General features: G+C 47.4%; 1 protein-coding gene across 1 annotated transcript; it reads right to left on the reverse strand.

The window, feature by feature from the left end:
* Nucleotides 1-2,958: 2,958 nt before the first annotated feature.
* LOC126992500 (uncharacterized) lies at nt 2,959-11,036 on the reverse strand. Its single transcript, XM_050851258.1, has 2 exons — nt 10,719-11,036; nt 2,959-4,979 (listed from the first exon to the last, which is right to left on the reverse strand). The coding sequence occupies exons 1-2, from the start codon at nt 10,854-10,856 to the stop codon at nt 3,057-3,059; spliced, it is 2,061 nt and encodes a 686-aa protein (XP_050707215.1). The 5' UTR covers nt 10,857-11,036; the 3' UTR covers nt 2,959-3,056.
* Nucleotides 11,037-11,764: the final 728 nt, after the last annotated feature.

Raw genomic sequence — 11,764 nt, forward strand, 5'->3', positions numbered from 1 at the left:
GTCCGTGGTAGAACTCCTGAAATCAAAATGTTAGGGGATTTAGACTTGTACTGCTGGATGAGCCTACGGTACTTCTCCAGGAGTTCCTCAGACCGGGTCGTGGTGACGTCGTTCGTACCTGTGTGAATAATAAACAGTGAATCATTAGTAGCCTGGGGGGAGATCTCCTCAAGAGGAGCAGTTATATCGTCGATCCCAGCACCAGGATAGCAATAGTTCCGTCTTCGAAGAGGAACTCTGCCGCAGAACTCAACGACCTGCTGGCGAATCATGGAGTCACCCACCAGGAATGTGCTCTCCTGCTCGTCCTCCTCCTCCAGAATGGCAAACCTGTTGAAGCAATGAACAGGATAAATCGCTTGTCTGGCTGGTTTGGCTCCTCCATTCACGACGGTGAAGCCATCATGGGCGGAGAGAGAGAGAGAGAGAGAGAGAGAGAGAGAGAGAGAGAGAGAGAGAGAGAATGTTCAGACCACACAAACCCTATGCTTCTGACTAGGTGGTCTGTCCTTAATTAAATCTAAAGGAAACTGAAAGGCCATCAACACTACATTTCTGCCTTAGATAATATCGAGTTTGTTTATGAATCAATCAGCTGTATTGCACTGGAGCACTAAAGGTGGGAGTATATTCCACCCTTGTGCTCCAACGAAGTTGAAGAAAAAATGTGCAGCGAGTTTATCTGTTTAAGTTTCTGCAATAATTTTTCGTTCGAGATGTGTTGTTGATCATGAACAATTTGAATTTATCGACATTCGTAAAGCCATTAAGTATTTTGAAACCTTCGGTCATTTTCCCCCGAGGCGAAGTTTCTCAAGAGAGAACATGTTAATTAGGACGTCGACTGGTGCAACGCTCGCGTCAGACAGGTGATGGTCACCAACACCACAAGGCTGACCTATTAGCGGGGGGCGAGGAGTGAATTCTCTCCTCCGGGTCTTTCCCTAACTTTGGGGAGCAACAACCCTTCCGAAGAGGGACAACAGAGGTGGGACTTTCCAAGAAGAGAAACGAGTCGGTAGGAATATTATTTTTTTGTTTTTGTTTTATTCATTCAAGTGCCACGATTAATCTCGACGCTGTGGCCGCCATCTCACTGTTCCGGGGAATGCGACTCAAGGCGACTCAGAGATTAATCCGAGTATCTAGTGGGCCAATTTTGGTAAGCAGAATTGGCGCTAAGGGTCACCAGGGAGGGGGGGTGCCGCACCACCACCTGCCGCGCCGTTCATACTGCTCGCTGCCGTTTGGTATTTCACGAAACTAAAAATAGTTTCCCAATTGTTTGCCGATGCATGTACAAAATCTTGAGGATTCATCTTTAGTTATAGATTTGGTTATTCTTACTAATTTGTCCGTGTCACGTGCAATAACGAAATTTACATATTGTATAGGACACACTGTGGCCTTGCCATATATCTATAAAATCTTTTGGCGGATGAGTCTGGTATGGCTGTAATAGCTCCGAGAATATGCTGCGTTGGGTGGCTTCGATTTTCTAAGTCCATTGTTATGGTTTCACGAGGGCCTCTATAGACAGACTGAGCCTCATAGCTGCCTTGCAGTACACCATACAAACTAGTTCCTAAGTCAGTAATATCAAGAACGCGCATGGATCATTACGATTTCGGACATAAAACAGTCTTTACGAGTTCTTCGTTATTTTCTTCTCTATATTAAAGCAAATAACGGCGGAAGTATTTGTATTTTATAATATCAAATGACTACATTCATTATGTATTACTACGCGGGGTGTATTGCGCTGGCAGCCTGCCACGTAGGCAGCTTTCTGGCAGTCTCCCTCGGGCAGCCATCATGAACGGATACATCGACACTCGAATCTTCTTTAATTTCCTCAAATTATCATTCTACTTCGCCTCTCGGTAAGTGTTAACTGACTATTTAGCCTCTTTATTGGTATCCCTCAGGAGGCACCTCACGCCACATTGCGCCGTCAAATAACCCAAAACCGAGTCCCTTCAATACCACTGTCATGAATTCATTATTTTAATAGCCAGTGGAAAATACCGTGGAAGTCCCCGCCATTTTATTTAGAGAGCGGAAAATAAGTCCCTAGAAGGTGGGAGCAGGAGCTTATTCAAATCATATTCGTTGTTGCTGCCAAAGCTGAACTATGTGTAGGATGCATAGCCCACTGTTATCTAGTGCATGGTGTTAGGTTATTTATAAATAATAACCCATAGGTCAGGTGTTGTAACCCGCAATCCGGGCACACAGGGGAGACGACACACTGTTTGTATTAGTGACACTTGACTTAAAATTCTGGTACTTTAGGAGTCTTTAAAGGAGTTCGTAAATGGGGTGATGAAACGGTGTCGCCTTTCTTATATGTATTTTATTCTACCTTAATACTACTTAATATTACAAAGGGTAAAAATATTGTTTAAACCAGCGACTGGCTTACGAGACTCAATGAGTCTTCAGGTTTTCTTTCACTATTGGTTACTGACGTTAGCACTGGTATAATATTGAGTAAAAACTCACACAATAAAGTATCATAGAAATATAATCCTAAGTAAAACTAAGATAATAGAACACAATAGATATGTTAGATACGCTTTCCTCTATGGTAACACTTCACCCATACTCACAGTAGCAAAGATGAATGTTCTGCCCATGTTGTCTAGGGAAGGACAACTGGGTGTACAGCAACGAGCAGAGTGCTGGCTGATCTGAGGTCTAGCCTGAATAAATGCTTCTTATATAGGCATGACATACATACAGACATCACGAGGGTAACACGTCAGGCGTGTGAGTCTTACATCAAACTCACACCAAGCTCATACAATAATCTACCTAACCGACATGTTCAATAAGATTGGCTTACACTCGATTTTAATCCTTAGTGTAGCTGTCACGCGGTGACGCAGCTTTGTTTTCATAACATTTTGTTCCGCGGTTGATCGTGTTTTGGCCGCGGTTGATCATGCTTTGGCTTAGAGAGATAAGCGGGTGCGTTAATGGGCAATTGTGTATAGGTTGGTAAGTGAACAGTGCGTTTGGGGACAGTCATGTGTTGGAGTCCGTGTTGTGCTTTAGCGGTCGATACCGCTGTTGTCATCGGAAAATATTGCTGGAGAAGATGATGACACTGCAGCTACCGGAGCGAGTGGTGTCGCGGCCCGCGGGGCACCACATACCCCCCCCGTTAAAATCACGCCACGTCCTCGTGGCACGAAGCGTCCCGCCCGGCGGACGACCATGGAGGGCCAAGACGGGGAAGGCGGGATCGTGGGGGAGGAGGCCTGCGAGAGACGGGACCCGAGGAGACAGAAGAAGGCCACCCCACCGGCGACGAAGACGACGCCGAGGAGGAGCAGCCACCCCCACCAAGGGAGGAAGGGGTCGAAGGCGGGGACCGGAGAGACGGATTCCTGGAGCGCGTGAAGTGCTGGAGGGAGGTCCAGCGGGGGGGCCAGAGACGACCCGGGCGACGGCGGCGGGGAGGGGAAGGGGCCAAGGGAAGTCCTGGCCAGGAGCGATGAGACCACGTCACTTCCGATGTGGAAGGGGGCGCGATGAACCGTCAGCGGGGCGTCACCGTCCATAGTAGCAGAGGCAGGGAGGCTGAAGGCGTCGGAGTGGGCACTACAGCCCATACCGAGGCTGAGGAGACCCGTCCCGTTGATGGTCTGCCTGTATTTGGAGACCGGGCTGTCCGGGCAGACCATGGTGACCACCTGGGGAGTATCGGTAGCGAAGACCCAGCCCGCAGGAGACGGGATGAAGACCGGGGGGAAGACTCTGAGGAGAGACTTAGAACACAGCGAGAGGGCGTCTGGGCGATCGAGAAAGAGAGCGATCTCGCAGCGCCGGACAGAAGTCGAGTAGACAGGGGCGACAGGGGGACACACATAGAGCAGGTGGTGTTTAGTACAGCGGTCCAAGGAGTCTAAGAGCATATAGTGAGTGCGGTCTTCAGAAACCGCAAGGTAAGTGGAAAGTGTGTCGGTGTGCAGAAAATATGGCGTGCCATCAAGATGAAAAGGCAACGCGTCCATTTTAAACACATCGAACACGTCAGAGGGATCCCCTTTCATGGGGATTTGTAAGTAGAAGTGAAGGGTTCCTGAGGAAAGCGTACCTTTAGAAATAACCCTAGAGACATCTCTATACAATGCTAAATATTCATGTGCTGCAGGGAAAAGTAAGCCTGGGTAATGGAGTGACGCATTGCTGAGCACACGAAATAGTACATCATTTGGAAGGAGGAGAGGGGAAACCTGCGTTTGGGACAGCTGCTGAAGGCCAAGCTTGAGATTCAGAGTATCATGATTTAGGTCACTAAGTGCCAACTGAATGAGAAGGATAGTCTCCAAAATACGCATTTCCCCTTCAATTTGCAAGGTTCTTAATGAGAACTGACGGATAATAGCTGAGGCCAAAGCCGAGGCGGACTCTAGACGGGAGATGGCAGAATGAACATGACGGAGGTCCCGAACTGTGGCGTTGAGGACTTCCTGATGGAGGTTAAGTTGACGTCTCTCGTCTGTGGACAGAGTGTAGAGCTGGGAGAGCTTCCCGTGTATCACATCTATTTGGGCCTGAGTGGCCGTACCGAAAAGGAGGTTTGCTACCGAGCCAAGGAAATCCACGGCCCCTCGCTTCTGGCGAGTCCGAAACGGGCTTCCATCTCTACCACTCATAGCCGACAGAAAGCTGTTAAGATCTTTGAATAACTTCGCAAACTCAATGTGAAAAGAGTCTAGAGTGCGCCTGAGTAGACCAACAGTAGGGAACGATTGATTCATATGTTCAATCGACCATGAAACTTCCGCTGTTAGATTTGCCACGTTGATGAGAGGACGTTGGATGTCGTCCGTCTTGATGACGACGGGGACAACATAGTACCGTCCTGTCAACAGCATCTTAAAGACTGGGGAGAAGACGAGGCCGGGACGAATGGGTTGCTCCCGGGAGGGATCAAGGGAAGACAAGGAGAGGGCAACACCCAGGATCTGTAATTATAGGGGGCATCAGTTCGTTGGTCGTTGGCGATACTCAAGAGGGCGTTCCATGACATTGGGGAGAGAAGGGGGTACCGTATTGGAGCGTAATGAGCGACTGACACAGGGCTCTGAAGGAGCTGAGGGAACCAATGAGGGGACCTCTGAAGCATCTGAGGAGACAGGAGCCGGTGAGGAGAGCTCGGAAGGAGCTGGAAAGGACAATGGCAGCGGCTCCTCGGGGGAATAAGTCATGGGGAGTGGGTCCACTTCTACTACTTGATCAGGGAGAGGGTATGCACGCCTGACATTAGGAGAGTCATGGAAGCCAAGAGAGTCCTCGTGAACGACCTGAACATTATTTGTGTGAACTGTCTTGATCTTACCACCTCTAACATGACGCAGTCGTAAGACTACAGGGCTTATTTTTTCTAGCACCCTAAAAGGTCCATTGAACAAGGGCTGGAGCTTCTTTGGTTCGCCCTTTGTACATACATGCCTTAAGTAGACCCGATCTCCTACTACCACCTGTTTGGGTTTGGATTTCCTAAACATTCTTTCTGACTCCTGCCATCCTATATCTATATTGGTCTGACATAGTTTATAGGTCCGCTGCGCGACACTAGAAGTAAATGCTTTATAGCTGTCAACATCATAACAAGGTTGGAGTTTATTCTCAAGCACTTCAAAAGGAACATTTGGGTCCCGAGAGAAAAGCAAGAAAAATGGTGAATCTTTCAGAACACGATGGTAGGCAGTGTTGTAGGCGTGTGTTGCAACCGGAAGCATTTGGTCCCAGATACCGCGATTGTCCTCGCACAAAGTTCTCAAGATATTTATTAAGGTGCCATTAGGCCTTTCTATCACACCGTTTGCAGACGGGTGATAAGGAGTTGTCCTTAGATGATCAATCTGTAACAACTGAGTCAACTCTCGTAAGAGAGTGTTGACGAACTCCTTTCCTTGATCCGTGACTAGAATCGGCGGGATGCTGTACACAGACTACGTTCTTGTAGAACGCAGCTGCCACTTCCTTGGCTGCCTTCGTACGAAGGGGTTGCTACCAAGAAGCGTGACAGGACGTCTATCACTGTCAGTACATACCTATAGCCTTCGTCTGAAACAGACAAAGGTCCGACAATATCCATATGGACTCTGTCAAACGGTTGGCCAACCTCTGGATACCTCATAAGTGGAGCTGGCGGGATCCCTCTTCTTAAACCGACAACAGACAGGACAAGATCTGACATATTGCTCCACGTCCGCCTTCATTCCCGGCCAGTACGCAAACTTGCGACAGCGTGCCAACGTAACCTTAGTGCCTCCATGCCCTGCAGGTAGCATGGAATGCGCCAAAGCTAACGCGTTAGGAATGTAGCTTGGTGGAACGATAACCAGTCTTTTCTGCTTGTTGTATTCATCGCAAACATCGCGGTAGAGAATGCCGTTCTCTACACACACTTCACTAAGAGGCAGTTTTTTGAAGTGCCTCTTAGCTGCATTTAACGTTACATTGCTCCTTTCTGCAACCTTTGTCTCATTTTTCTCATCTTTCTTATCTTTCTCATCTTTCTCATGTACGTTACCACCGGTGGTCTGTTCAAAAGCATGCTTCAATTCTCTCAGTTCAGGATCGCGATCCTGGTGCTCCATGAGTCCAGCAAGACTCCAATGGAGAAACTTATCCTGTTTGTCATGTCCCTCCGGAGAGGCGACAGACATGTCCTGTCCACCCGTAAGGGTGACAGACATAATTCGAGCATCCAATTCGCCTTCTATCACGTCGCTCTCCTGATTCCTAATCCTTGACAAAAAATCTGCTACCATGTTGCTGGAGCCTGGGAGGTAATCAATACTAAAGTCAAATTCTCCTAGAAGTGTCTGCCAGCGTGCAATCCTGCTGCTAGGTACTGTGCTTTTTAACAGCCAAGTCAGTGGTCTATGGTCCGACAGGATGTGTATCCTATAACCCAAGATAAGGGGTCGGTTAGTACTGAGGCCATAGATGACTGCTAAAGCTTCTCTCTCTACCGCTGAGTAGTTACGTTCTGCTCCATTCAGGGTTCTACTAAAATATGCTATGGGACGTAAACTACCATTTTCATCCTTTTGTTGCAACACACCACCTATTGCCTTATCTGACGCATCTGTGGTGAGATTGAAGGGCTTCCGGAAATCCGGAAAGGCTAAAACAATGTCAGTCGTTAGACTGTTCTTTAGTGTGCTAAATGCATGCAATGCCTCCTCATTCCACTCCAGATGTGTCTTATCATTCTTGGTTACTTTCCTCCCTTTGAGTAAATTATTAAGTGGGGATGCTATCTTGGCAAAGTCTTTAATGAATTTCCTATAAAAGTTAACCAATCCCAGGAAACCTTGAAGTTCTTTGACTGTTTTCGGAGGAGTGAGTTGTTGCACCGCCTGTACCTTTGAGGGCTGAGGCTTCAAGCCAGAAGCACTAACAATGTGACCCAGATAATCTACTTGCTCTTTGAAAAGGAACACTTATCTAGTCTTAAGGACAGGTGAGCCTTCTGCAGTCTGTCCAAGACGGCATGGAGGTTCTTTAGGTGATGGTCCATGTCTTTCCCTTGTACTATCAAATCATCAAGGTATACATGTACAATTCTTCCTGTCAGACCTATGAGAACTTGATTCATGATCCGTTGATAGGCTGCAGGTGCTGTTTTTAATCCAAAGGGGACTGTAGTGAATTCATAGAGGCCATAAGGTGTCGTGAAGGCTGTCAAGTGTTTAGATTCCTCTGCCAATGGGACTTGGTGGTAGCCCTGGCGCAAATCAAGGGAGGTGAATACTTTACTTTCCCCTAACTGTTGCAAAATGAGGTTAATGTTAGGGAGGGGATGTTTGTCATCAATCAATTCATCGTTCAAAGCGCGGAAGTCGAGACAAAGTCTGACTCCACCATCCTTTTTAGCAACAGGGACTAGAGGTGCGCTGTAGGGTGACGCACTAGGGCGTATAATACCCTGGGCCTCAAGGTCCTTGAGCTGAATCTCTATTTCTTTATGATATTTTACTGGTATTGGGTATGGCTTTTTATATATAGGCTTGTCATTTTTTAGCCTTAAAGTGTGAACATAATAGGAGGTAATAGTGAGTGGCTCGTTTTTTAGAGCAAACACATCAAGATACTTGCGGGTTAGGCCCTTCAGACAGCAATTTTCCCGTTGTGAGGGTAAAAATAGCTCGTCTATCAGCTTATCGAGTACCATCTGCTTACTTGACTGGGTGACAGGCGGCTTTGTAGCTGTTTTTGCGACAGCCGCTACACATTCATTAGTCGATGATTGATAGTATTCTGAGTGACAAGAATAAATGTGTCCCATCACTTCACCTGTTGGCATCTCAATAGTTTCTTCAGTTGGGTTAGCATAGGGAATGATGAATTTGCCTTTGGTTTGTTTGACGTTAGGAGTTAAGGTTACTAACCCGGGAAATAAAAATGAAGAAGGGATATCATTGGACCTTGGGAGAAATAAGGCTTGCTGGGCTCTGCCAATCTCTGCCTCCAGAGTGACATACCCTGCCGTGCCTGGTAGCAAGGACGCCACGTTAATAGCGTATGCTTTCACTGGTACTTCCTCCATCTCGTCTAAAGTAGGTTTATGGTCGGTTAGTCAATCTTCTGGGTACGGGCTCATATCGTCCACAGCCAGGGAATGTACTTCCACTGGGTAGGCGCCCACCATTACACTAAACTGCCCAGGTGTGGCCAGCGGTGCAGCTACCACATTTTGTCTCCACATAAATTCTAGGCCCAACAAAACTGCTGTTGGTAACACTATACCTTGTGATATTACTACAAATTTTTCTATAATTTCTCCGTGCCCAAAGTCTACTACTACTTCGGCTATTCCTTTATTAGGGATTGGAGTCCGATCTACCCCTTGTATGGAGAGAGGTTCTGTAACTATCATCTTCCCGCCTACCTTCCTAAATAAATCTTCTTCTATTAGGGACGCTCCTGCTCCTGTGTCTAGCATTGCGTAAACCATCTCCTTTGGTGCATTAGCGCCTACGCACAATCTCAACGTGAGGGCGTTGGTAGGGCCGTGGACTGCCGCAGCTACTCTGGGGTCGTTTTTTTTTTGTTCGTGGCGGGGTGAGGGTTGAACCAGGAGTTACGGGGTGAGGGACCGGCCGTGTACTCCGGGCGCCAGGCAGCGCAAGGCGAGACAGGCTGACGCCTGTTTCGAGTGGGCTGGTACTGAGGGTACCGAGAGCCCGTTGGTGGGTGGTAGGCACCCCTATACTGCCTTCCATATGTGCAATCGCGAGCCATGTGTCCTACATACCCACAAGCATAACATGTAGGTGGCGTGGGCGCGTTCCCATATGGGCGTGTAGGTGGCGCGGCGTGCCGTCCTCCCCTTTGGGGTATCGGGTAACGTGACTGGCCTGGAGGGCGTGGAGGACGGGCTTGTGAGACATGTTGGTGTACTGAGGCCTGGGTGGAACAGACGTTCAGCACTTTTATTTCTTTGGCGATATCGGCAGCGGATAGCTTCGACTCTGGATAAGCTTTAATATACTCATACCCTTTCTTTAATACCTTCTGTGGGTCCCCCTTTTCTTCCTCCGTTAGGATGAGTAAGAGGGCCGGAGGGAAAGCCTCTCTGAGCCGTAAAGCCGCCGTCTCATTTAGCAAACTGGCATGGGTAGGTTTGAGAGCGATCAACTCGTCTCTCAATGTCTCTAGCCGAATGAGGAAGGTGCGGATGTTTTCTCCTGTCCTCCGTTTTGCCTCTCCCAATTCTTTTTGAAGGACCTCAAAGGTCCTTACTGCGGGAAACACACGTAGGAAGTCTTCCTTTACTTTTTCCCAATCCTGTCCACATCTAGTGATACAACCGAGGAGATGATCGCGCGCTGCTCCCAGGGCATATTGTTTGGCTAACTCAATCTTTCCGGTAGTGTCCCAATTTGCCTGTGTCCGGCTATCAATATCCTCTATCCATTTCTTTGCTAGCTTATGGCATGGGAGGTTTGGTGCTTTGCTACTTTTTTCTTCTCCACCACAAAAATATAAGAGTCCCTGCACTCTACTAAAATCATTCAAGGTATGACGGCTAAGTAGCGTGACAAGATCATCATGGGCAAGGGTGATCGATTTTCCATCTCCTTTGGTGGAGGAGGGAGGGTCCTTGCCTTGGTCTGGCATTTTTAACTCTAAAGTCTTATTCCCGTAATTCCAAGAATAACTGTCTTCTCCCTCGCTTTCGGATGTGGACATACACCAGTACAATACCAATATAAACCAATATAAATCGCAAGTTTCACCACAAGTTTCACCACAAGTTTCACCACCCCACACCTGACACCAATGTTGTAACCCGCAATCCGGGCACACAGGGGAGACGACACACTGTTTGTATTAGTGACACTTGACTTAAAATTCTGGTACTTTAGGAGTCTTTAAAGGAGTTCGTAAATGGGGTGATGAAACGGTGTCGCCTTTCTTATATGTATTTTATTCTACCTTAATACTACTTAATATTACAAAGGGTAAAAATATTGTTTAAACCAGCGACTGGCTTACGAGACTCAATGAGTCTTCAGGTTTTCTTTCACTATTGGTTACTGACGTTAGCACTGGTATAATATTGAGTAAAAACTCACACAATAAAGTATCATAGAAATATAATCCTAAGTAAAACTAAGATAATAGAACACAATAGATATGTTAGATACGCTTTCCTCTATGGTAACACTTCACTCCATACTCACAGTAGCAAAGATGAATGTTCTGCCCATGTTGTCTAGGGAAGGACAACTGGGTGTACAGCAAACGAGCAGAGTGCTGGCTGATCTGAGGTCTAGCCTGAATAAATGCTTCTTATATAGGCATGACATACATACAGACATCACGAGGGTAACACGTCAGGCGTGTGAGTCTTACATCAAACTCACACCAAGCTCATACAATAATCTACCTAACCGACATGTTCAATAAGATTGGCTTACACTCGATTTTAATCCTTAGTGTAGCTGTCACGCGGTGACGCAGCTTTGTTTTCATAACATTTTGTTCCGCGGTTGATCGTGTTTTGGCCGCGGTTGATCATGTTTTGGCTTAGAGAGATAAGCGGGTGCGTTAATGGGCAATTGTGTATAGGTTGGTAAGTGAACAGTGCGTTTGGGGACAGTCATGTGTTGGAGTCCGTGTTGTGCTTTAGCGGTCGATACCGCTGTTGTCATCGGAAAATATTGCTGGAGAAGATGATGACACTGCAGCTACCGGAGCGAGTGGTGTCGCGGCCCGCGGGGCACCACACAGGGTCATGCAACTGTTGGAACAACGGGTACAGGAACCACCCCCAAGGGTCGTCTCGCCTGCGAGAAGGTACACGAGTATCAAACCGAGAGACATCCCCACGTTACAACTTAGTCAGTTGGATGGAATCAAGGCCGCGGGAACATTGTGTCTTTTTTTTTTATCAAATCGAAAGCTGTTCCATTCATGATGAAGAAAGGGTGAACATTGCCAAGGCTAGAGTCGATTCCGAGATCGCCTTGTTGTTAAGGAATGTACAGGAGAAGGGAAGGGCAAATACATGGGCCGGAGTGAAGACATTCTTTAGGGGAGAGTTCGCGGCGGACATCGCCTTTGATAGGGGATGGAAGGAAGTGGAAGGAAGGAAGTATGATTGGGCGGAAAGCCCACAGGCCTTCACTAACGCCCTCATTTGTAAATACGCCCTGTTAGAAAGTACTTACCCCAGAGAAACCTTGCCAAATCGCGACCAATTTATCAAAAAGAAACTCTGGAGGGG

This window comes from Eriocheir sinensis, chromosome 7 (assembly GCF_024679095.1).
Source record: "Eriocheir sinensis breed Jianghai 21 chromosome 7, ASM2467909v1, whole genome shotgun sequence".
NCBI lineage: Eukaryota > Metazoa > Arthropoda > Malacostraca > Decapoda > Varunidae > Eriocheir > Eriocheir sinensis.

What these genes read in the sequence shown, in the direction of transcription:
- LOC126992500 (XM_050851258.1), bottom strand. Translation starts at nt 10,856, where the DNA reads ATGTCTGTATGTATGTCATGCCTATATAAGAAGCATTTATTCAGGCTA. An exon ending in GAACATTCATCTTTGCTACT is followed by an intron (nt 4,980 to 10,718) that starts GTGAGTATGGAG and finishes CTATAATTACAG; the next exon opens with ATCCTGGGTGTTGCCCTCTC.